The 24,485-nt window shown below is 45.9% G+C and overlaps 2 protein-coding genes and 1 pseudogene across 3 annotated transcripts in view; 1 reads left to right on the top strand and 2 right to left on the bottom strand.

Moving 5' to 3' along the window:
• Nucleotides 1–17,855, top strand: ALDH6A1 (aldehyde dehydrogenase 6 family member A1). Of its 2 annotated transcripts, none has more exons than XM_074996798.1 (12): nucleotides 1–78; nucleotides 790–843; nucleotides 4,107–4,181; nucleotides 4,770–4,931; nucleotides 5,530–5,608; nucleotides 6,188–6,490; nucleotides 7,272–7,393; nucleotides 8,804–8,993; nucleotides 10,911–11,092; nucleotides 15,094–15,273; nucleotides 15,506–15,604; nucleotides 15,917–17,855. In XM_074996798.1, the coding sequence occupies exons 4-12, from the start codon at nucleotides 4,818–4,820 to the stop codon at nucleotides 16,019–16,021; spliced, it is 1,374 nt and encodes a 457-aa protein (XP_074852899.1). In that variant the 5' UTR covers nucleotides 1–78; nucleotides 790–843; nucleotides 4,107–4,181; nucleotides 4,770–4,817; the 3' UTR covers nucleotides 16,022–17,855. The 2 variants fall into 2 exon arrangements, with proteins under 2 accessions (XP_074852899.1, XP_074852897.1); XM_074996796.1 differs by having other exon boundaries at nucleotides 50–175.
• LOC142015400 (pseudouridylate synthase RPUSD4, mitochondrial pseudogene) lies at nucleotides 12,986–14,294 on the bottom strand (annotated as a pseudogene).
• BBOF1 (basal body orientation factor 1) overlaps nucleotides 16,932–24,485 on the bottom strand; it is a 17,735-nt gene continuing 10,181 nt past the window's right edge. The window contains exon 11 of the mRNA XM_074996799.1: nucleotides 16,932–19,071. Coding sequence (XP_074852900.1) covers nucleotides 19,002–19,071 — 70 coding nt within the window. The 3' untranslated portion in view covers nucleotides 16,932–19,001. The remainder of the gene's footprint in view (nucleotides 19,072–24,485) is intronic.

Consider the following 24,485-nt stretch of genomic DNA (forward strand, 5'->3'; position numbering starts at 1 on the left):
CCGGAACAAGCGGCACCGCCCCCTAGTGGGCAGAGCGGAGATGTGGGCCTTGTCTAAGCGGCTCGTGACAGTGCAGAGGTGGGCTCTCTCTTGCTGTGGACGTGGGGGGGCTCCAGGTAGCATGGAGGCGCTGGCAGGTCGCGGGGCCCAGGCTGGGCAGCGGCTCCTACGGAGGGTGAGGACGGGCGTCCGGAGTACAGCCAAGCAGTGCTTTCCCCGGGCTGGTGAGAGCCCTTCCGAGGCCCCTGCAGCTGGTCCCTCCGGCCTCGCCTGTGCTGGCAGGTGTCCCGGGCTGTGTGACCGTCGCATCAGTGTTCCCTGCGGGACAGGTTTTCTCTCGGGGGAGGTAGCGAGAGGACAGCAGAGCTCCTGGATGTGACTGGGGAGGGAGAGCTGGGCGGGTTCTGCCCTGGGCCGGCCTCGCCGCTTTAGTGGTGCTGTGCACACGGACTTACTGCTGTCCCAGGAGAGCTCTGGGACGGTACCTACAAAGCAGCGCACTTCGAACGGCTTAGAGCAGAACTGCCCTAATGTGAGTGAGAAATTCTGCAGCGCTTTCCAAGAGGCTCGGGCCGGGCTAATCTGAACCACTGACAAGACAGTTCGTGCTCAGTGCGACTCCACGCCCTTGATGCCTTTAGCACTTGTTCAGCCTAGATAACGGGGTGTGACTGAGACCCTTCCCAGGGTGTCTTCACAACAACCAGTGGGGTCCGTGGCTGTCCCCGGCATTGTCTCCTGTGTGTTTAACAGCACTGGTCTATGTGTGTCTGGCTTTCTCCCTTGTAGATCGTAGGAAAAGTGAGACCTATCTCGAGTTCATCGTTTTCATCTTCCTCAGTGGTAAGTTTATTCTCCCTCCTGATGACAAGCTTTACCAAAGGGAAGGAATTGGGAGTTGAGGGGGCCCTGGTTGCCTGGAAGGGTTGAAGGAGATGCAGATGATGGCTGTTACTACTCCTCTCTGTGCATTTACATGGCAGGATCTGCTCCCCAACATTGTCACTAGCATAACCCAGGGTGCTCAGTGCCTATCTAATCCAGTATTATGAAACAAAGGCAAGATTGTGTGGTTTCATTGCCCAGGGAGTTAGTTTACACTGGAAGAAAATGTATTTGCTGAAATGACTTTAGATGAATCAGATCAGCTACTAGGAGTGGAGCATGAAATGAAAACTCAAGACTCTAAATAAGGTTGGCTAAAGCTCTAGGAAGTCTAGAATAAATACTGGGGCAGGTGAATTGTTGGGCTTCTTTCCTCATGTAATGAAACATTTCCTCTATGTCTCTTCTTAAAGGTCACTTCTAGGGCTTAAATTCTCAGACTGTTTTCCAGAGCTCCCCACATCCCCACTATTTGGGTCTCTGGGTTTCATCTGGGGTTTGGGGAAGGTTTCAGGGGCTTTAGCTCACAGGGAACAAGCACCAAGTTCCTACAGGTTTGAAAATATTTACCAGAGTGCTATTCTGGGTGGCTTCCATTGAATTTAAGCCCTGGTAACGTCTGTCACTTTTCCATTTGACTTCTATTTTCCCCTACCAAAGTAATGCATTGGAGTTTTCAGAAGGGTGGTAGGAGAACACAAAGGAATCTTTCTAATCAAAAACAAAATCTGCCTTCTTATCTAATTCTGAAATTTATTACACACAGAATTGCATTAAAAGAACATTAAGATTGTAAACTCAAGCAATCAAAAGTAAACAAGTGCCAGGAGTGACATATCTAGGGTAATATTCAGAGTAATGAATAGTTGTCCCTTTGCCTACTACAGACCTACTGTAGCTTCCACTCTTCATCTGCTCTCACACGAGTCATTCCAAGCCAGTTCTAAACCATTTCAAAGGAGTCAGAGTAGCAGCTAGTTTTTAGGGCAGGAGGCTGGCTGCTCTCTCTCCTGGCTAGCCTCAACTATCGGCAGTTAGTGGTAGTATCTCTGTCTCTTCTCTCTCCCCAGTTACCCTCTATGTCAGTAGGGATAGCTCAGTGGCTAGAGCATTAGCTTTGTAAACCTAGGCTTGTGAGCTCAATCCTTGAGGTGGCCATTTAGGGGCCTGAGGCAAATATATATAAAGAATGGTGATACTGGTCCTGCTGTGAGTTCAGGGGACTAGATTCCATGATCTGTCAAGGTCCCTACCAGTGCTATGAGATAAGTACTTGCAGAATGTACAATAAAAGAAACCTTCATTAATAGAAGACACCCCCTGAGTGGAGTCAGCTGGTCTTCATCTGTGTGAGCTGATTCCTTGTCAGCTGCTCCTGACTGCCCTGCAACAACCTACCTCTCATTAAGCAAGGTAGTTGCCCTTTTTGGGTACCTTTCCCCAAACTGTAGAAGCCCTCTGGCCTGACCCTGTCACAACAGACAAAAATCCCCTTTAATACCCAATCCTGATTCATCATCAGAACGCTTCCATCCTGTCCACTCAATGAGGTAGTGGGCCTGTGGGATGGAAAAAATGTGGTTATATAACTGAAGACTGTACCATACTGAAGATAGAAGGTGCTGAATTGAAGTTACACCAGTATTCTTATTTCTGGCATTTCCCAACTTTTGATTGTTTGGCTTTGCAACTTCAATAATATTTTAATGTAGTTGTAGTGTGTAATTTCCTAGCTCTTAAAAAGCAAACTGGGGAAAAAACAGAAATTCCATCATGTGCCATCATATTGACACCCATATGGGTGATTAGCTGGGTTTGAACCTTTAGATCCACCACACAGGCCTCAGTCACTTCATTTAATGGAGTTACTGACAACAATATTAAGTTGCCCTCGGCGGCGGGGGGGCGGGGAGGCAGCTGAGAGATCTTGCCAGTGAGTTTCACAGATATTTGCTGACACTGGTGAATGGTAAGACTCAAATGCACGGGTTCCCTTGTGAGTTTTTTTTTTTGTTTTATCTTTTTACAGAGCAAATATTTGTAAATAAAAAAATTAAGTGATCACTGTATACTTTGTATTCTGTGTTCTATTCATTATCATTTAACAGTGCAATTAAAATTACTATTAACGGCAACTTTTAAAATTTATATTAGTCTGTTTTGTACTAAGCAGTTATAAGAACTGTGATTAGTTGACAGCCTAGTTATTACAGAAAATAATCTGGATTTACTTTGGCACTTGTGGGAGCATGCTTTGTGGAGACATCACATGTGCAGCTAGCTCACTTGTAAGAGCAGTGAGCAGAATATGTTCACTAAGGAGGGACTCTTTGGAGCATGTGAAAACTGATTCCTTCCCCCTGCCTCCAGCCCCAAACCTTAGACTTTGACCAAACTTGAGTGAAACTGCATGATTACAGTAAAAGGCATATCCCTTTCACAGAGGCTATATTTCTGCTAAATTTCAAGTCTTTGTGCCAAAGCTTTTGAGTGCTAAAGCTTTCCAAAGAAAAAGTTCCCAGAATTTGTAAACTTGTAAACTTACACATTTTCTTTAATGTAGTAGCCTTGCAATCAGAAATGACTAGAACACTTTGCTCCAAATTTTACCCTTCAGAAAGTCACCTAGTATAGAAGATTTCAGCCTAAAGTCTGCCAAAGTCACAAGCAGCTAAACACAGGGGCTACATCTATACTAGCCCAAAACTTTGAAATGGCCATTTCGAAGATTACTAATGAAGTGCTGAAATACATAGTCAGCACCTCATTAGCATGTGGGTGGCTGCGGTCCTTCGAAATTGCTGTGGCTTGCTGCCATGCGGCTCGTAGAGGCAGGGGTCCTTTTTGAAAGGACCCCGCCAACTTCAAAACCCCCTTATTTATATATGCTGAGGAATATCTGCTGATAGGAATAAGGGGATTTTGAAGTTGGTGGGGTCCTTTTGAAAAGGACCCTTGTCTGGATGAGCCACGCAGCAGCGAGCCGCAGCAATTTCGAAGGGCTGCAGCTGCCCGCATGCTAATGAGGCGTGAATATGTATTTCAGCTCTTCGTTAGTAATCTTCAAAATGGCCATTTTCATGGCCTTTTCGAAGTTTTGGGCTAGTGTAGACACGGCCAGGGTCTTTTAAATGGGAAGTGTCAGCCCCTTCTGTATGGTAGGGGAGGCACAAAGGGGAGGCAAAAACACCACTCACTGCTCTCTGATTTGTCTTCTGCAGCCAGCAACCAAACTGTTCATTGATGGAAAGTTTATTGAATCTAACAGTACTGAATGGATCGATATCCACAACCCAGTAAGTGAATTTATCTGTGCTGCTGTGTGGGCCCTCACTACAGTCAGGAAGTGGTTGCATCTCTTTAGAGTCATGTGGGGGCACAGAGGGAGTGTTGACTGCCTTGCAAGTTTCTTCTTAAGGGTCAGCTACCTTCCCAAGGTTAATACCTGGGAAAAGACTGTAATATGGATAAATGGTGCTGTCCGTAGGATCCTGTCTTATGCAGCAGATTTGTAGTGAAGAAGCTGATAGAGAATACAAAAAGAGAGTCTTGCAGTTAAAACACCGACTGATATTAATCCCAGGAAGAATGGCTTCTACCCATGACTCCGCTATAGTCACTGTAAGGCAAGTCCCTTAAACCAAAATGTTCAAAAGTGGCCACTTTCTGGGTGCTTGACTTGAGACCTGTACAGCTTGATTTTCAGAGGTACCAAGTACTCCATTTCAGTTGAAGCTGTGCCCTCCAGGTTTGTGAGTGGAGGAGTTTCTTACTGACATCAGGAAATTGCTTAAATACCATTCCATTTTAGAAGGAGTATTGGATCACGATGTGAAGGGGGCATCGAAGAGGTTGTGTTTTGATGTAGCTGGTTGTTCCGTCAGGCCACAAACGAGGTGGTTGGTCGTGTTCCGAAGGCCACGCAGAGCGAGATGGAGGCAGCTGTGATTTCATGCAAAAATTCTTTTCGAAACTGGTCAGAGACATCTGTTCTGAGCCGCCAGCAAATCTTTCTGCGTTACCAGCAGCTCATCAAGGACAACCTGGTGAGACACCTATAGTTGTCTTCAACAACACTTGCTGAGTACATGTCAGGAACCCAGGGTGGGGAGGCAGAAGTACTTTTTCCTGGATGCATGCCTGGGTTCATGAGCAGAATGGGGGTGGCATTCCTTGTGCCATGGGAGGAATGCAGAGGTGGTCTTCAGACCCCTGGGAACAAAGCAGGGTAGTGTTGCCTGAGGACAGAGGTAGGGCAGATGGTTCTTTACATTTTATCTTATGCCAAGTGCTGTTTCCAGCTGGCTTGAGGTTTGATGGAGTCAGTGAAAGCAAAAGGGAACAATATCTGCAAGAGGAGTTCTCACCAGAGCTTTGCAGTTCCCTTTTCCATATCCCCTGGTAGCTTGCCTATGATGCCATAGGACTGGCCTTGCAATTCCAGTTGTCCTAATAAAACATTCCCTTTTTGTAGATAGTTAGCATCTCATGTGTACAGTGACTCATATTAGCACATAGCAAATTGGACAATGTTTCCTTTCCAAGCCCCTCTTTCATGGTCCATGCATTCTGTTATTTGGTGAGCTGTGAAAATCTCCCACTTGTGGTGGTTGGCCTGTTTCACCTTTTTTTTTCAATTTACAGAAAGAAGTTGCCAAACTCATCACTTTGGAGCAAGGAAAAACCCTGGCCGATGCTGAGGGAGATGTATTCCGAGGCCTTCGTAAGCTGCTGGCTTCTCTTGCTATAAGGGGCTTTCCAAAGCTATAGGCAGGGTAAAACACCAGCGAGCAACAAAGGTTCTAGGACACAAGTAATTAGCCTCCTTCAGAGCCTTCACATGAAGGTAGAGGAATAACCTTGTCTATCCTTAGCAGCTCTAGATGGAGAAGGTCCATCTTCCTTGCACCATTTTAAAGTTGCTGTCCACTTCCTCTCCCTGCAGGTTATACTGACTCTGAATGGCTTTTGATGGGCTGTGGGTCTTTTCTTATGTGCCAAAATGCATGAGATAAAGTCCCTGCTGGGACTGGTTCCCTTATGTTTCTTTCACAGGGAAAGCTTTGTTACCTTCACTCATGGCTCCTGTGATATGAATACTGAATACAATGAAGAATGGCTCATTTTAAATGAAGTCTGCCTACTGTGCTTCGCAATGCAGGGAGGGTTCATGGTGCATGTGCACTGTATATTGAGGGGAAAGATGCAGAAAGAGAGAATTGCATTGTGGCAGTGGAGAGAAAGGAATTTCGGGGCTGAGTGGTAGGAGCTCACCCTTGGCATATTGCCCTTTCTGCTGCAGAGGTGGTTGAGCATGCCTGTAGCGTGACCTCCCTCATTCTGGGGGAGACCCTACCCTCCATCACTAAGGACATGGATACTTACACCTATCGCCTGCCTCTGGGAGTGTGTGCCGGGATTGCACCATTCAATTTCCCAGGCATGATTCCTCTTTGGATGTTCCCCATGGCCATGGTTTGTGGAAACACCTTCCTGATGAAGCCATCAGAGCGTGTGCCAGGTGCACTCATGTTTCTTGCTAAGTTGTTACAGGACGCCGGTGCTCCTGATGGCACTCTGAACATCATCCATGGGCAACACGAAGGTAAACTCTGGCTGTTCTGCTGAGTTGACTACAGAATGTTGAGGGGGGTGTTGAAACGTGTGCTTTGAGTGGAAGCATAGAGGTGTTGGAGTTTCCACTGTTATGGAGCAGCATGGGTGTTAGGGAAGGTGGGAGGAGGAATGCAGGTAAGTGCATGGCTGACATAGGATGAGAAGTCTTGAAAGAGAGAGAATGCCTAAGTTAGATTCCTAAGATAGTCTTTTCAAAGTGACTTAGGAACATACTTTTACTCCTAAGTAAACTTAGGCACATCTGAAAATAACACCCTTGGAGTGTAAATATGGGTTTAGGAGCCTAACTTTAAGTGCCCAGTTTCCCAGATTTTGGCTGCTAAAAATGAAGAAGGGTTCTGGAGCTGGAAGAACATTAAGATACAAAGGATAAGGAGTTGTGTCAATTCAAGTGTGTTGGAGGGACTAGAGTGGAAGAAGGTGACTTGAGATTCAAGTGCCAAAGGGAAAAGTTCCTGGGTGGGTGGAGGAGCTTAGAGTTGAGTGCTTTGGGGAGAGAGTGGTGAGGACTGGGGAGGTAGGAAGGAGATCAGAGAGGTAGTGGTTTAAATGCTGGAGAGGGCAGCAGTGGAATTTGGATCCTGTAATGCTGGTATACAGAGAAGCAGGAATATGGGTGCTTCAGCTATGAGTAGTAGAGGAATAAAGGTGGAAGGTACCATTTGATCAAAGTGGTTCCTTCTGGCCTTGGGCTCTATAGAAATAAATGTTAGCATCCCAGCATATAATGAGCTATTTCCTCTTTGAAGCTGTGAATTTTATTTGTGATCATCCGGATATCAAGGCAATCAGCTTTGTGGGATCCAATAAGGCTGGAGAGTACATCTACGAAAGAGGATCTCGGAATGGCAAGAGAGTCCAGTCCAACATGGTAATGCCCCTCAGGGCAGTAGAGAATTCAGCCTACCGTATGCTATTCCCTTGTATAGATGTGTGATGGGTTTGACTGCAAGGGTCCCCAAGGGGGTTGTCACCTGGTTGTGCTGATTGGCTGGTTCAGGTGTGTAATCTGCTCTCTGGGGTGCCCCATTACTATGTCTTGCTGGGCCAGAAGCTAGTTTTTCTCAGCGAAGATACAGAGTTTGGGTAACAGCAGCCCCCATCCTCCTCATTCCACCCCTACCACCCACAAAGTTTCTTAACCAGCTCTGTTCTGAGTGGACTCAATTATAAGGCCATGGGTAGGACCCAGGGACAGAGCCCCAAAGAGGACCCAAAATGCCAAATAAATCAATCTTATTCTATTTAAAAGTTTTACATAGAGAGAGCCTATAAGTTTGCCCTCTTGATCAGACAGAGAGATTCCATTATTATTCCCCCCCCATTTACTAATTATTGACAGTGGGCTTGATGATAAACAAGTGTGTTATGAAGTATAAAAAGTAGGATTTAATTGACTGAGAATGAAAACAAATCGAATCAAGTTACTAAGCCACAACAAACCAAAACACGCCTATTAAGACTAATAAACTAGGAACAATTATTTAGAAGTACGTTCCGCAACGCTTATTCTTGGTTCAGAGAAAATCTTTCATGACAGAGTTGTTCTTTTTTTCTGGCCTGATTTACAACTTTTTAGAGTTCTTGATTTTCAGATTTCTTCAAGTGTGCGCTCATAAAGCGGGGAGGCAATTTCAAAAGCCATCAGAAGACACAAGCCTGATGGCTTTCCAGCCATTAAATAGCCTTTCCGTAGGGGAGGAATCCTTTGTGTAATTTCCCCATCCTTATGGGGAAAAGTACCAGATACTAGTTCAATTCTAGTGCCAGGTGGCATGGTCACATCTTTCTAGGACCAACTGTAGTTTGGATTTACAGGAAAAACACCACCATTTACAGATCCTTATTTTGAATATCAAGCCATTATGTTTCTGGAATATCAGTAATAGCCCACTTTAGCACATCTTAGAATTAGAATAATCCACACTTCATATTTCTAACTTCACCTCAAGAATGGTACACATGGTAAAAAAGACTACACACATTAAGGAGATTGTAACTTCAAAAATGTCACATGATGTCTTTTGTCTAAAGCATCTTTGAGTTATGCACATTCATATTCATAAGCCACATTTCATAAAGCATGGGGAGGGGCCTGACAACATAATTGAGACCTTTTTCATTCAGCATCAAGGACTGATTTGAATGCGTGCAGTTAGATCCTTTTCTACCAGGATGTAAGCAGTTCAATAACAGCTACATATGAAGTTATCACTGCAGAGCTGGGAAGGTGGGCCAGGTATTGTTAGCAGCTGGGGACTGTATATATCTTGTATTTTAGGGAGCCAAGAACCATGGTGTGGTAATGCCTGATGCCAATAAAGAGAACACGTTGAACCAGCTTGTTGGTGCTGCTTTTGGGGCAGCTGGCCAACGCTGCATGGCCCTGTCTACAGCCATATTGGTGGGAGAGGCAAAGAAATGGCTCCCAGAGCTTGTGGAGAAAGCCAAGAACCTACGAGTTAATGCAGGTACGCATCTGTTTGGTAGCTTCAGGTTAAGCACCTCAGTTGTGTGTATTTGTGTATCTGGCTCATTTCAGTGTGTGACTGTCAAGTTTTTGGCTCCAGGTTTTGGTGTGTGGAGAGTGGGCCGGGGTTTGGGAAACTGCCTACCTGAAGGCTCTCTGGATCCTGTGGAGTACAACAAAGGGTCTGGATTCAGCACTATGTGGCAGGAGTGCAGGGATCTGTTGTGTAGGAGGGCTTGGCTGTATAACTAGTATCCCTATTTTACTTTCACAACACGAAGCAGTTTATAACTGAGTTGGTATTTTTGATAAAATGACTCAGGCCTGCCTTTAACATAGCAATCCTGTTGACAACGTTAACAGAATTTTATTCGAGGAAAGTTTCCCTTTCTTTCATTGGCATTCAGTAAAGCCCCTCAGAGAGAAGCACAGCTCTTTCTGGGGAGATGTGTCAATTTGCTCTTGGATTTTGTAGTTGATATAAACAACAAAGAAACAAATGTAGCTGATGTTTAAATCTTTGCCCTTCACATACATCTTTACCAGAAAAATGATTGAAGAACTTGATAAATAGCTTTGAATTTCTTGATGTTTGTTTTCCAGTTTGATTTTTAAGCCTTTTCCAGTGTATTTCTAACTGTATGAATTAGGTTTGTCTGCTATGTTTATTTTTAACTTTATCACGCTATGGAGCTCTCTATTGAGTTACATTATTTTATGTCTGTACAACAACTTAACATAAGTACACCCCCTCTTTCTCGCCAGCATACGTGCCTTCCCTTCACCCATGTCCTATTTTTGAAGAGATCTTTTGAGAGGGACATCCTATTAATGAGATGTCGTTTAGAGAAGCATTATAGTTATATTGAATTAAGTGTATAGCTAATAAGGATTTGCTTAATTAAAACAAAAGCTTAAATCATTTTGCATCTTCTACATTCTAATTCTCCTTAAATATATTTGTGGATCTCTCTTAGCTTCCCTCCCCCACCCAATCCCAAGTGAGTTAAAAAGTCAAAAGAGGAACTTTAAAATGGGCTTCATAATGTCTTTTAAGTCTTAGTTTCTGCGGCCAAGTTTGTGATTTTTCAGGATCTGACTCATGATCTGTACTCTCCTGAGGTTTGCAATACTGGATATTAAACAAACTTGGCTCATCTTTGACTCCAGGGCTGTCTCTAGACTAGCCCTGAACTTTGAAGGGGGCATGGTAATTAGGGTGTTGGGGGAAGTGTATATGCAGCACTTCATTAGTCAAAATCTCCCCTGCAGCAACTTTGAAGTGCCATCTTGCGTGGAGCCACAGGTACTTCAAAGTGCCCATGCTACATCAAAGTCCCTTTACTCGTCAAAATTTGACCTGCAGCTACACACAAGCCGGCACTTAAAAGTTTCACACTTAGAAGTTGCCATGGGGGAGATTTTGACTAATGAAGTGCTGCAAATGCACTGCAGCACTTCATTAGTAACCTTCCAATACCCTAATTACCATGCCCCCTTTGAAGTTTGGGGCTAGTCTAGATACAGCCCAGCTTATTCTTGTTTAGAGTACTCATCATATTTAGAATATGAAGGACAAGATGACTTTTAGTTACCCTTTTCCCCACTATAGTTCAGGAAAGCTTTCAAGAGCTTCAAAATGAGAGACTTCAATACAACAGACCCCAGCTCTGTGTGTTTTGGGTATGGGGACCACTGTCTCCTTTGTTTTGGAAGCAGGGGGCTTTTATTTCTGTTGGTTTGGAGCTTGGATTCCCCTATGGGTCTGGAGTTCAGGGCCTCTTTCTTTTGTGTTTGAGCTTTGTATTGTTCTTCTACTTAATTTTAGGATTCTTGTATCTTTTCAGAGACTGTAGTTAGTTTCATCTCTAAAAAGGAAACTATCACAATTCAAAACTTTCCCTTCTGTACCCCAAAGGAGACCAACCAGGAGCAGATCTGGGGCCCTTGATCAGCCCTCAGGCTAAAGAGCGGGTTTGCCACCTGATTGAGAGTGGAGTGAAGGAAGGAGCTGCTCTCCTCCTGGACGGACGAGACATCAAAGTGAAGGGCTATGAGAGAGGCAACTTTGTTGGACCGACCATCCTTGCTAAAGTCAAGGTGAGCTAACTAAGGGGCTGGTGACTGGGTATTAAAGAATGAAGGGTATCATAGAGTCACTGGAAAGGCTGGCACTTGTGTTCTGCCCAACACGGCTGGTAATGGCCCAGTGGGCTTAGCATCTGTGATGGTCTGGATGGCAAACTGCTGCTTAAATGTGTGCGTTTGAGCACCTAGCACATGTTAATTGGGCAGGATGGGGTGCTTTAGTTTCCATCTTGAGTATAGCCTGAAACCTGGATAGGAGAGTGATCAGTGAAGTGGTCTCTGACTGGACTGAGAGATGGATGCTGCTGAAGCTGGGAAGTTGGGAGGTAGAAGGATAGAAAAGGCTGCATCTACATTAGCAATCCAAAGAGTTTTTGAAAGAAGGGGTCTCTTTCAAAAGAGTGCATGGAGCATCTACACACAAAAAGCATTCTTTCGACAATAAATCAGAAGAGTGTGGTGCTCCTTTCAAAATCATTCTTCCTTTCCTGTTTTGGGAAGAGCTCCCCCTTTCAAAACAAAACGTGTGTAGATGCTCTGCAGGGCCCTTCTTTCGAAAGAACAGTCTTCATATTTGATCACTGGCCTGTTCTTTAGAAAGAGTGGGGGCTGTGTGGATGCTCTCTTTCGAAAGAGAAGATCACTCTTTTGATCTGCTTTTTTGTGGCTATGTCTACACTACAGAGATCTTTCGAAAGAGGAAAAGAGGAATGGTGAGTAAAATGTAAAGGGGTAACTAGGAGGCAAGATATGTGCCAAGCTGTAGTGATCCGGTCACCAGGCTGGAAGGATACAAAGCCAAGAGTTATGGAAATAGAAGCAAAATAATCCTGACTGAGTCTGGCCCCCTTGATCAACCCTGAGGCCAAAGAGTTTGTGTGTCACTTGCCTGAGTGCACAGAGGGAGGGGTAACAACAGGGCTGGGTGTCAAGAGCCAGAACAACTGACAGTGTTTTATGTTTGGTGGGATGCACATGGTAGTTGGGTACAGATGGCAAGGTGCAGCATTGGGGTTTGTGGTTACTGGGGAATGAGGCACAGTGGGGCATGAAACACAATAAGGATAAACGCAAAGTGTTCTTTCCTACATGGAGTAATAGGTTTCACATGTGGAAAATGGGAAATGATTGCCTAGGAAGGAGTATTGGGAAAGAGATTTAGAGGGATGGAGGCGTTATCATAGAATCATAGAATGCTAGGACTGGAAGGGACCTTGAGAGGTCATCGAGTCCAGCCCCCTGCCCTCATGGCAGGACCAAGTACTGTCTAGACCATACCTGATAGACATTTATCTAACCTGTTCTTAAATATCTCCAGAGATAGAGATTCCACAACCTCCCTAGGCAATTTATTCCAGTGTTTGACCACCCGGACAGTCCGAAACTTTTTTCTAATGTCCAACTTAAACCTCTCTTGCTGCAGTTTAAGCCCATTGCTTCTTGTTCTATCCTCAGAGGCCAAGAACAACAAGTTTTCTCCCTCCTCCTTATGACACCCTTTCAGATACTTGAAAACCGCTCTCATGTCTCCCCTTAATCTTCTTTTTTCCAAACTAAACAAGGCTAATTCTTTCAGCAAAAAACCAAAAATTTTTTTCCTTAAATAATTAAAAAAAAAAAATCCCTGTAGGACCTCTTCAGCTGGTGCTGAGCATGAGGAAAGCAGAAGTCCCGTCCCACCCACCTCTCCCTGGGTTGCCCAGCCAGCGTCTCGAGTCCTCCAGCCAGGGGTTCTGAGTCCCACTCAGACCGTCACCCTGAGCAGGTTTCACAGCACAGTACATGGTGAAAGGGGTCAATCTGGTGCCCCTGCTGGTGGCAGCTGACGGTTCAGCGGCAAGAAGACCCGTGGCAGATTACACAGCCTCTGAGGGTTCCCTTGTAGACCAAGATCAGATGTTCACAGCTCAGGTTTGGCTTCCTGGCAAGGCCCTGCTTTGCCTAAATTCAACTGGCTCCTTCCTGCACAGGACCAGTCCTTGGATCATCAGCAGAATGGACCAAGCTCAGTCAGGCAGGACAATGAACTGACATTGTCCCCAGCAGCTGTGCTCTTCCTGGAGCAGCTGAAGCCATGGAACTCATCACCTGTTCACCTGCAGGCAGGCAGCCCTGCACAGGGGCCAGGCCCAGTGGTAGACATCACTGGAGCGATGCTGGCTGTGCAGACAGGCAGCTCCACTCTCCTCTCACTCCTCTAGCGACGCTGGGATTTCCAGCTTCAGCTGCTTCAGGGTGTCTGTGAAGAAGCGTTGCGGCCAGCAGACTAGGTGCAGCTGCTTCTCCTTGCTGGCTCCCAGAGGCAGGGCGAGCTGGCAGGCATGCAGGTGGAGTGGGAAGTGGTGCACTTTGGCCTGCTCCAACCCCAGTCTGAGTGTTCTTGGGAAGCTTCTGGGGTGCCAGCTTGCTCCAGTGAGTGTATTTGTGGTCTTCAAGGATTGGGCACCCCAGTCCATAGGCCAGGTGGACATGGAGCTGGTGCTTCACTCCTGTGATTGGCTGAAGCTCCAAGAGGGAGCAAGAGGCAGAGCTATCCAGAATGCAGTACCAGATCACAGCAGCATGGGCATCTCGGTTTCTGCGCACTTTCGCCAGCTTCCTGTCCTCAGGAGACATGCGGTAGCTTGGTGCCAACATCATCTTATGTTGTGTCTGGTGGCTCTCCACTTCCTTTTCCACAATGGGAATATCCACCAGCCCCTCTGGAGGATCTGGGAGCCCCCCACTAATTGTCCAGTATTTTTTCTCCACCTGTCATGTTTTGAAGAGGCTCTGGATCCGACATGCCGTGTCCCGGTCCCGGGCTAGCACCATCATGCCTGTAGTCTTCTTGTCCAGCCAGCCACATAGGTGCAAAGGTTCAGCTTTCATACCGTCCAGTATCTTGGCCAGAATTGGCAGCACATCAGTGAAGCAATTCTGGACCCCAGGGCTGCCATGCACAGGCAGGCCATAAGGTTTGTCAGTCACCAGTCTCCTCATTCTGGTACAGGAGCCCACGCTTCAGTGCCTTGGCCAGCACATTGGGATGAACATGCTGCAGTTGCTTGCTGAGCTGAGCCAGTTCTTGAACACACCTCAATACTGGGTTTTTAGGCTTCTGTTTCTCATGCTTCTTTGCCTGGAGCACCTGGGTCAGCTGCTCGGCTGTGCGCGCAGCTGCTGCCCCCAGGCTGCCGGAGAAGGCCCGGAGGCTCTGAGTCAGGATGACAAGTTATAGTGGATGACAAGTTAAAGATGAGTAAACAGTTGCAAAAAAGCAAACATCATTCTGGGATATATTAGCAGGAGTGTTTACATGCAAGATATGAAAACTAAGTCTTCCATATTACTTTGTGTTGGTTAGGGCTTAGCTGGAATGTTGTGTCTGTTGCCAGGGGCCATGTTTCAGGAAAGAGGTGGACAAATTGGAGAGAGTCCAGAGACTAGGAACAAAAAAGATTAAAAGTCTAGAAAACATGACACATGAGGGAATTATTTTTTTAAATAGGTTTGTTTAGTTTGCAGAAGTGAAGAGAGGGGCACAATAAGATTTCTAGTAAGCTTGTTACAAGGAGGAGTGAGAAAAATTGTTCTCTCCTTAACCTCTGAAGCTAGAGTAAGCAGCATCGGGGTTAAGTTGCAATAAGAATGGTTTAGATTGGACAGTAGGAAAAACCTTCTGTCAACCTGGTTAAGCACTGGAATAAATTGCCCAGGGAGGTGTGCAATCTCCATCATTTGGAGATTTTTAAGAGCAGATTAGACAAACACCTATCAGGAATGGCCTAGATAATACTTAGTTATGCCATGAGTGCAGAAGACTGGACTAGACCCCCTCCGGAGCACTCTTTGTGTACACTACTTAGTTTCTATGATTTTATGCAGGAAGATGTCCAATGAGAAGGATGGGGTGTGATGATGGACACGCTCTGAAGGTTTGATTTGTGTGGGGTGTGATCTCTTGCTGTGGTGCAAATCTATGGCACTTTTCTGACTTGACTTTCACATTCTGCTGTTTTTTGCCTTGGCAGCCAAACATGACCTGCTACAAGGAAGAAATCTTTGGGCCAGTTCTAGTGGTCATGGAAACAGAAACTCTTGATGAAGCAATTGAGATAGTGAATAGGAATCCCTATGGAAATGGAACTGCAATCTTTACCACCAATGGGGCTACTGCTCGAAAATACTCCCACTTGGTAGATGTAGGGCAGGTACGTAGCATAGGGTAATGTGTATCAAGTAGAACTATTCCTATCAGTGCTTGCCATATACGTGGGACACAAATCTAGCACTGGCTTCTGATTTTTGTTTTCAGGTATCCTATTTGATTAGATAACATACTACATACATACTTCATATCTAAGGAAACTGGCTCTTTCATTGGAAGAATATAGGAGGTTGTTCTGTTTCTACAGTTAATGTAGTGGCTTTTCTCTGTTGTAGGTGGGTGTCAATGTTCCAATCCCCGTGCCTCTGCCCATGTTCTCCTTCACCGGCTCTCGTTCTTCTTTCAGAGGAGATACCAACTTCTATGGCAAACAGGTAACTGATGAAGCAAACTTATTTTGTTTAGGAAACTTAGGAAACTTTTTTTTTTTTTCGCTGCTCTGTGAAACTGGTGCAAGAATCCAGTGGAGATGAGGGAAGAGACCATCGATTTGCTTTAAGAAGGAGGAGACTTGTGAATGGAGGGAGAATTGAGCAACCTGATTTGTTGCTGGGGAAGAGACCTCCAAAAGAGGGGAGAAGCTACTATCAGGACCCATAATAGAGGTTACTGTACTCTGATGGTGTAGTGGAAAGCTTGCTGAAGTCCCAAAGCCAAATATACAACCCTTCTTTCATTTCCTTTAGGGGGTGCAGTTCTATACACAGCTGAAGACAATTATCGCTCAATGGAAAGAGGAAGATGCTACAGTTGCCAAGCCTGCTGTAGTTATGCCAACCATGGGAAACTAACCAGCTTTTACATGAATATCATCCATCGTGCCCTTGACCTTCTATGTTACAGACTTTTCCTAGCTGGATCCTGACTGCTTTTGTTTGCTATTTCTCTGGGAACAGAAAGTCCCATCCTCCCCAAGACCTCTCTTTCCAAACAAATCAGGGAGGCTCCTCATGTAACGCACAATTTGGTTTTCTGTCATTTAGCACTTTTCAGCTAATTAAGCTCAATTTCTCACAGAGGAAACCCTCTCATTTAGTGATATGCTAGATGACAAGGCTGGGCACAAGTTCTCTTCTCCCCATCTCTTCAAACTGATTGGGGGCAAGCTTTGTTTTCCACTGCATCTCTTTTTAGTACCACTGACTCAGTGCTGCTGCTGCAGCTGTCTCCACTTCCTTCTCTGGTCCAGGGTTCTGATTCCAGTTCACTCTGGGGAACTCTCACTGTTGCAGAGCAGTGGCTTTTCCATTATGGGGAGGTAGCAAGTTTGGGAGTCTCTCTGCTTTTTTGAAGTGCTTATCCTCCATATGCACTGACACTTGGGACCTGGCTGCTTTCGAGTTTTACAGGGAGGTCTACCGGGGTGCTTGACTGAGGATCAAGGAGATTGCTATGAGGTTAGAGTGAGTCCCACCCTAGATCCATCTGGTTGGTAACTCTCGGATTTCCTCATCATGTATGGGTCCTGCCTACCCCTCTTAGTGCTCAACTTTGACAGTTGATCTGAAACTACTCACATGGTGATGTTTATTGTGATAGCAGCAATATGCTTATGTGCCCTGTGATCATGGAAACAAGCAAAACCTTGTGTATGCCCACTCCTAGCTGGTGTTACTCATACCTGGTGAGACATGGAAGAATTAGTAGGAAGAAGGCACTTCCTTCCTGAGAAGGTAACCAATCCCAATCTTTTGGTTGCTCTTGAATTGTAATGGGTCTGTTGCTACTGCCCACAACTTGATTCATTGTAATATCTATGCAAATGTGTGCACATAAGCACGTTTTCTAGAGACTGCCCTCATACTAGTGACAGGATTCACTAAGAAGGTTCTGTCAGCCTATGTGATAAAGATCTGTGTTTCTTTGCAAATTAAGGTCATGGGTGGGAGGATTAGGGATGAGTTGGTGACTCGTTGCAGGTGTGGAGTAGTTAAGGAAAGGTACTGGGATGGAGTAAGATGAAGAGTGACATTATCTTGGCTTTACTTGGACTCTGCTATCAGTGCCAGGGACCCAAGTTCCCACTAAGCTGCACAGCTTTCCATTAAGCCCTACAGAGGGGTTCAAGCTGCAGCGGGGGGGAGATACCCCTCCCTGAAGCTGCTGTAGCTGGAGGAGAGGAGCCCTTCCCTGCTGGCCTCATCCCAGAAATGCTGGGGAAGTGGCCCCTCCCTGTTGGCCCCAGCACATGGCTGCTAGCTCCACATAGCCTCATATTGCCTCAGCTTGAAGCTGGTCGTACTGGCAGCTTCCACCATGCAACACGTCCAGCAGGCAGACTCCATTAGTGGTGCTGACCATGAGCTGCCCTGGTAAGCCTGAGGCCCACCCTCTTCTGCAAACCCAGAGCCACTGCCTGCACTCCCAACCCCTCATCTTCAGCCCTGCCCCAAAATGCTACTCCCAGCCCCAGAGCCTCTATCCCCTCCCACACAACCTCCCCTTCCAGCCCTGAAACACTCCTTAAACATTGAGCCCTTCTTGCATCCCCAGAGCTCTCACTCTGTCCCACACCCCAACATCCTGCCTCAACCTCCAGCACAGTTCTGAATCCCTCAGGCCCAGCCTGGAGTCAGCTACTGTACTCCAAACCCCTCATCCCCAGCCCCACTCCAGAGCTCACACCTCTAGCTGGAGCTCTCACCTCCTGCACTTCAATTACCTGCTCCAGCTTGGAGCTCTCATTTAGAGTCCACCCCCAACCCCTTAGCTCTACCCCTGCCACACACTGTCCCCCTGTGGAATGACATTGTGGCATACATCACTTCCATATCAGTGTACATAACAAAAGCCTTTCCGCACATGGACTTTAAAAACACTAGAGGGAACACTGGTGGGGGGTTGCAAAAAAATTGCTTCTTGCACCTGAGGCAAATCATGATAAACTGATTCTAATGATATTTTGTTGATCTAATTGAACAATCTGAATGTGAACATTTTGTATTCTGCTTTCTGGTAAAGATGCCTTTTTGTAATTGATAGTTGTCTCAGTTCAGTACCAGTGCTGTGATACCACTAACATTTGTGTATTATTTTCTCTCAGATTCTGTTGTATCTTAGAGAGAAATTCTCATATTTCTGCAATTTGATTATAAATAAAAATTGCTAATACATTTCTTCAATAATGACGACTTGTAGGGAGGATTTGTTTTATTTTATTTTAAAAAGGCCATTTTTCTGGACAGAGTGTTGATTTGTCTCTTAGGATCAGCTATGTCATGTATCCTAATTCCTACTGCTTGGCTCCAAGTTAGTGCCTCCCTTTACACAAAGCTCACTGCTGCCAGATAGATCTTTGCTGCGTCCACATATAATATAGCATTCAGTCTCAATGCTCTTTAGCCTCAGACACTTACTCCAGCGCAGAAAGAGATCTCTATGAAAATGCAGCGGCGCACATCTTTTGTGCCGTATCAGCCTCTAGACCAGATTCTAGGGGGCAGCTGGGCAAGCCCTACCCCCCACTCAACTTCAGCTAGGGCAAGAATAAAAGATGTTTTTATTATTTAGAAGAAAAAAAAAAAAACATTTAAAATGAATTTGCAATCTGCTTTCGGGCTGCTTCCGAATGAAAGCTAAACCACCACCACCACGATAAAATGGAGATATTAATGTTTTCACAGCTGCAGCATCATTCCACCTCCACAAACATGCCAGAAAAAAAGGTGCAGATGAGGCCAGTAACCATTGTTACCTTGTCTTGTTCAGCCAGAGCCTGGGGGCTACCTTCATCTGCTGTCTGTGGTGTTCTCAATAGCTGGAAGGATTGGTTCAGGAGAATGGGACTGATGCTGGGAGCTGCTGCGTGATGAAAGTCAAGCTGGGAGCAATGTCTTCAGTGCTGCAAAAAAGTAAAGCACTGCACATGAGACAGCAATAATAAGGTGCTGCTCACACATGGTGGGGAGGGCAGGGGTTAAATGGTAACCTCAGGTGGGATGTAAGCTTTGTCCTCCAAATCTCTATTTTCTTTCCTTAACAAGCAGGCATTTCTCTTCTCCCACCCTATTCAGTCTGGCTATGGCTATGCCATGCCCTCAACTCAAAATGAGATACAGAGTTGTGCAAAAGCCATCTTTTGAGTTAAATTCAAAATAAGCTCTTAAGATGTGAAGCTGTCTATACAGCACCAAAGCTCAAAATTACTGCACTATTTTGGAGGCATCTCTTACTCCTCCTGCAACAAGGTAGAGAGGGAGGCAGAAATAGCGTGCCTGTTACTTTGAAAAATATTTGAAAATAACAGGCGCATTTCATGGATGGAGAGTAGCAGTTTCAGGATACCTCAGTATTCCAAAATAGCTCTGCAGTGTAAATAGAGCCTCTTACCAAATCCTGTCAGCTCCTTCCTTTAAGAATTTCTAAACATTCATCATTTCTGCAGCTACAAATAGCCTCATTAACATCAACATAACTACTTGCCTTGAGTACAGTAGAACCTCAACCATACAAACACAGTTGCAGCTTGATCTGTCAACCAGACACGATGTGCAACTGGGAGTTAAGTAAAAAGGCAGCAGGGTTGGAGGAAAAAAAAATATAAAGCAAATACTATACTCCACCTGTATTGCACCTTAAAGGTAGGCAGGCATATCAGGGTTGCCTGTCCCCACCCCAATACTTTATTTGCCATGCTCAGAGCAGCTACTTACAGGTGGAAGGGAAAGATGCTGAAGTTCACAAGTACAGCTATGAGCCCCTGAACAAGGAGAGCTTTCCCATAAGCCACAGATGCATCTAAGCCCCCAACTGTGTAAGTGCAGTCCAATCTAGGGAGAAAAGCTAACTAAGCTGTTGTTGGAAGCTAGCTTGGAGTGGGGGCAGCTGGAGACAGAGCCTGAACTATCTGCACATTGTGCTCAGGCAGGGCAGCTCAATTTGAAAGGGCCACAGACTGCACCACATGCCCACTTACATTGCAGTGCCTCTCCAGCCCTGCTGCGCTGCTGGTGATGACAGTGGAGAACCCTGTGGCATTTTAACTGCCCCAGCCCTATCTGCCACTCCTGGACAACACACAGGGGCAGCAGGAGCCACTGCCAGAGAAGATGCCCCAGGCAAGCATGTCGTCTCCTAGACCTTTAAACCCATACCTCTTTGTGCACCCCATGCCGTTCTCTGCTCCTGCCCCAAACTCCCTCCCAGAGCCTGCACTCAGGACACCCACTCTTTCCCAGCCAGAGCCTGTACCCCTCACCTCTTCCTGCACACATTCACCCCAGAGCCCTTCCTGCACCCAAACTACCTCCCAGAGCCCCACTCTTTACCTTCTCAGTACCATAGGCAGGTGGGAGGTGACAGAGTTTGAGTGGGGCGGGGGGGGAAGGGTGTGGGCTCTGGGCACTCTTGACACTACTGCCCCTGCTCCAAGGTTCTGTCATACTGCAGCTGCACACCTTCCTTTACAGCCTGCTCTCCACACCAAATGCCATCTCTAAAGTCCCCACTTGCATTCCAGAGAATGAACTTAAGTATTTAAAAAGCAGACAACTTTTAAATTAAAAACAGATGAATGTTAAAACCAAAACCACAGAGGAAAAAAATAGAGGCTTTTAAAATAAAAATTTTGTTGGATCAAATTCAGCTTAGCATTGCATCATGTATTTGCCTTATTTTATTGCTGTTACCATCACTTTGAGCTTTTTCTTAAGCTCCGTTATAAACTCAAGCTACCGATTGTTTTTTCTGTTTGTATAGTGCCCAGCACTAAAGAACTCCTTTCTGAATGTGGCACCTAAATACTATTGCAATACTAACAACAAATGCTCTGATCTCTTTTCACGTTTTTTTACCTTCCACAACCCTAATTCCTGCACCTCTATGTCCCCTGAACCTGCAGTTTTGCACCCCCTACAAGAGGCATGGGGAACCCACAGGCTGCAGCCTGTGGTCTGGATCCAGACTGTGGCCTTCCTGGATCTGGACCCCAAGGTTCAGTGCTCCTCTCCCCAGCATCCAGCCCGCTGTGGGCTTGGGGATGAGGCACCCCAAGACTCATGAGCTGGATCAGGCAAGCTGGACCAGATCCAGACTCCAGGCTCTCCTGGGGAGCAGGAGAGAGGAAGCGGCTTGGCACGGTGCCGCTCCTTGCTCTTCCACCAGCTGGGGGAAAAGGAGGTGGAGCAATACCGGCCATGGTAGTACTGCCCACAGGCTTCATCCTGCTGCTCTCATTGACCGGAATTCTGACTAATCTTGGCAGCAGAGGCTGGTGCATGGGAGTGGAGGGAGGGGCACAGTGCCTTATGCATACAGGGATGCTGCAAATGTAAGCTGCAATCCCATCACCCAGACCCCAAGCCCCTTGACTGCTCCTGTGCCTCCCTACCATTTAGACCCTCCACTGCCACCTGCTTCCTGTACCCTCCCTTCTGTACTAACTCACTCCAAAATATAATAGCCCTGCTTCCCTAGGCTCTGAGGCTGGTGTATGAGGGTAATGAAGGGAGTGTCTTTTTTTGTTTTTTTTCCCCCCACTTGGGGACCTCAACAGACAGAGGGTTTTTTCCACCTTTTGGGTCTCACTTGTCTGATTTGTGTATGGGTCAGTGGCTCTGACCCCAAAAAATTTCCCCACCCCTTCTCTCTACACTCCAATCCCTTACACAGAGCACCTCATATACCCCAACCCTGACTCCTGCACCCCCACATTCCCAGCACTGACCTAAGCCTCCCACACTCCACCCTATAATTTTTTGGAGTATTTCTAACTGACTCCTCGATTTGTTCAGCATCTTCAAGCTGACCTATATGTGGATAATGTGTATTTTGGAGTGTTCACTAGTTTCAATTGTTAGAATGGATGACAATACAGGTACTCCTGTGGTATTGTTTTTTTTTAAAATTTGATTTAATATTAAATAAATATGTAAGCAATGCTAATTTTTAATTTTCCCTTATTTTAATACAGATTGAACCTCTCTTATCCAGCACCCTTGGGGCCCAACCAGTGCCAAATAAGAGAATTTGCCAGACCACAGGAGGTCAGTATTACCAACACCTCCACTGCTTACTGAGCTCTCAGAAGTCACTTAAGGTAAATTACAGCTAAATAAAAGCACTGAACACCAAGAGCTAGGCCTCGTAACTGTAAAACTCTGTGGGACCCCCAGAAATTTGGCCACACCCATGATAAGTGGACATCCAGCTAACTAAAATGATGCTGAACTACGGATGTTGCTGGACATGAGATTGCTAGATTAGAGAGGTTCAGCCTGTATATTTTTATTTCCAAACCTATGGGCTGTTTACAGTAAACCCCTGCTTTATGCAATTTTGACATTCACATTAATATGACTAATGCGTATGCCAAAATCCCAGGCTCCATCCACCTGCTTCCCCGAGATGGGGTAAGAGGGCAGCTGGAATCTGGTGGGGCACGGCTTCCCCCAGCTTCCTTCCCAGGGGGAAGCCGTGGGGCTGCTCCTTTTAGCACTCCACCGCTGGCTCCAGACCCTCAGCCCCAGGGAGGCCAGAGCCAGGAGCAGCAGTGCCTGGTCAGTGTCCTGGCTCCCAAAGCAGCAGGGAGCTGGGAAACTGACCAGGTGCTGCTGCGCCTGGCTCCTGGCTCCCAGCAGCTGAGCAGGAGCCTGGAAAGTGACCACATGCTGCAGCACCTGGCTCCAGGCTCCCTGGGGCTCAGAGGAGGAGGGAGAGGTCCCCCTCCCCTGACTTACATGAAATTTGAGTTACATAGGGACTGCAAGGAACACAACCCCTGCATAACTCGGGGTTTTACTGTACCATATAGTTTTTATATTTAGTTTTTTTGTTCGTATGGGTGGTGCACATCCATACACTACCTCAATACTGGTGTTGCACATAAGAAATTTTAATCCTGGCCAAAGGAAAATTCAGCCCATCCAAGGATGGAAAATCTTAGTGGGAACACTACTCTGCTGCCCCGTACTCCAGTCAGGAGAGCTTCAAAGCATGCACGGGTCTTAGGGCAGCTAGGAGAAACCCAGGTGCATGGCAGCCAGGACCCCAGTACACAGGACAAGTAGGAGGGCGAGGGAGCAAAGTAGGGCAGCAGGAGCCCTAGTGCACACAGGTATGGGTTCCAGTAGCAGGGATGCTGAGTGAGAGAGGCAGGGCCAGGCAGGCTGGAAAGGGCGCTGGTGGGGGCAGGGCCAACTGAGCCGGGTGTGGGGAGAAGGGCAGAGTTGACTGTCGGGGATGGGGGTGATCGACATTTACAAAAAAATGCACACACGCTCCACCAGAGATTCCTGTGTATGTGCCTGGAGACAATATATTGGAAAAGGACAGAGGCAGCATAGAAAGGACCAGTGGAATGGGCTGGAAAGAAAAAAGGGAAGACCTTATTCAGCACACACACAGCTTCCTATAACCCCCCATAGTTTTGCCATAGAAAAGCTGTCATGGCTTCTGGGCATAAGAAAAATCCTATTTAGGAATATTTTGAACAAATTTGTTTCCTAGGTAACAAAGGAAAATGTGTCAAGTGTAAACAGTGAGGCTATATTTACACTAGAAGCATCTGTTGACAGAAGCGCTATACTGCATTTTTGTCAACAGTACTCTGTCCAGAGATTGTTACGCCTCAAATTTTTGAGGGATAATACTGTCGAGGAAAATGTAGAGTTCTGTCGAGACTTTGTCAACAGAATGCTCTAAGCATGTAGACGTTCCCTGAATTGTGTCGACAGAAGACCCCTTCTGTCAACAAAACTCTCTAGTGTAGACTCAGCCTGAAAGAAAAAGATGCAAGGTTGAGTTGCAAGAACGAGACATCACAAGGAAAACTGCATCTAGGGAGAAAATGGATGTGGATATTGCTGAGTGGATCAACTGGTTAATAACTTAAATAATTCACTTTGCAATGCATCATTCTTCAAGGCTCTCTCTATGCCCTTTAGTACAAGTGTGATGTGACAAATTTCCAAGCTGTTTGCAGTGTCGGATGTTGCTTTTAAAAAAAAAAAAAAAAGTTGAGCTTAGCTAATGCTTATGGCTTGTTTAATTAGGTAACTATGTTAAGAATCTATGGTTCAAATATACAATATAAAAATCTGCAGTTAGAACAATCTAGAGTTGCCAGTTGCCACGAAGTGTCATTTTGTTATTTTACTTTACATAACACATGCCCATTATTTTGGAATATCATAATGGTGATGCCATAAGTCTACTCCATTTTACTTTAGCATAATTCAGCTTTTCCAAGGGCGTTCCATTCTACACTTGTTTTTTTCAGGTGTCAGTTGGGCACTCCAAAATTAAGTGCACTCTAAG

Source organism: Carettochelys insculpta, chromosome 6, assembly GCF_033958435.1.
Source record: "Carettochelys insculpta isolate YL-2023 chromosome 6, ASM3395843v1, whole genome shotgun sequence".
NCBI lineage: Eukaryota > Metazoa > Chordata > Testudines > Carettochelyidae > Carettochelys > Carettochelys insculpta.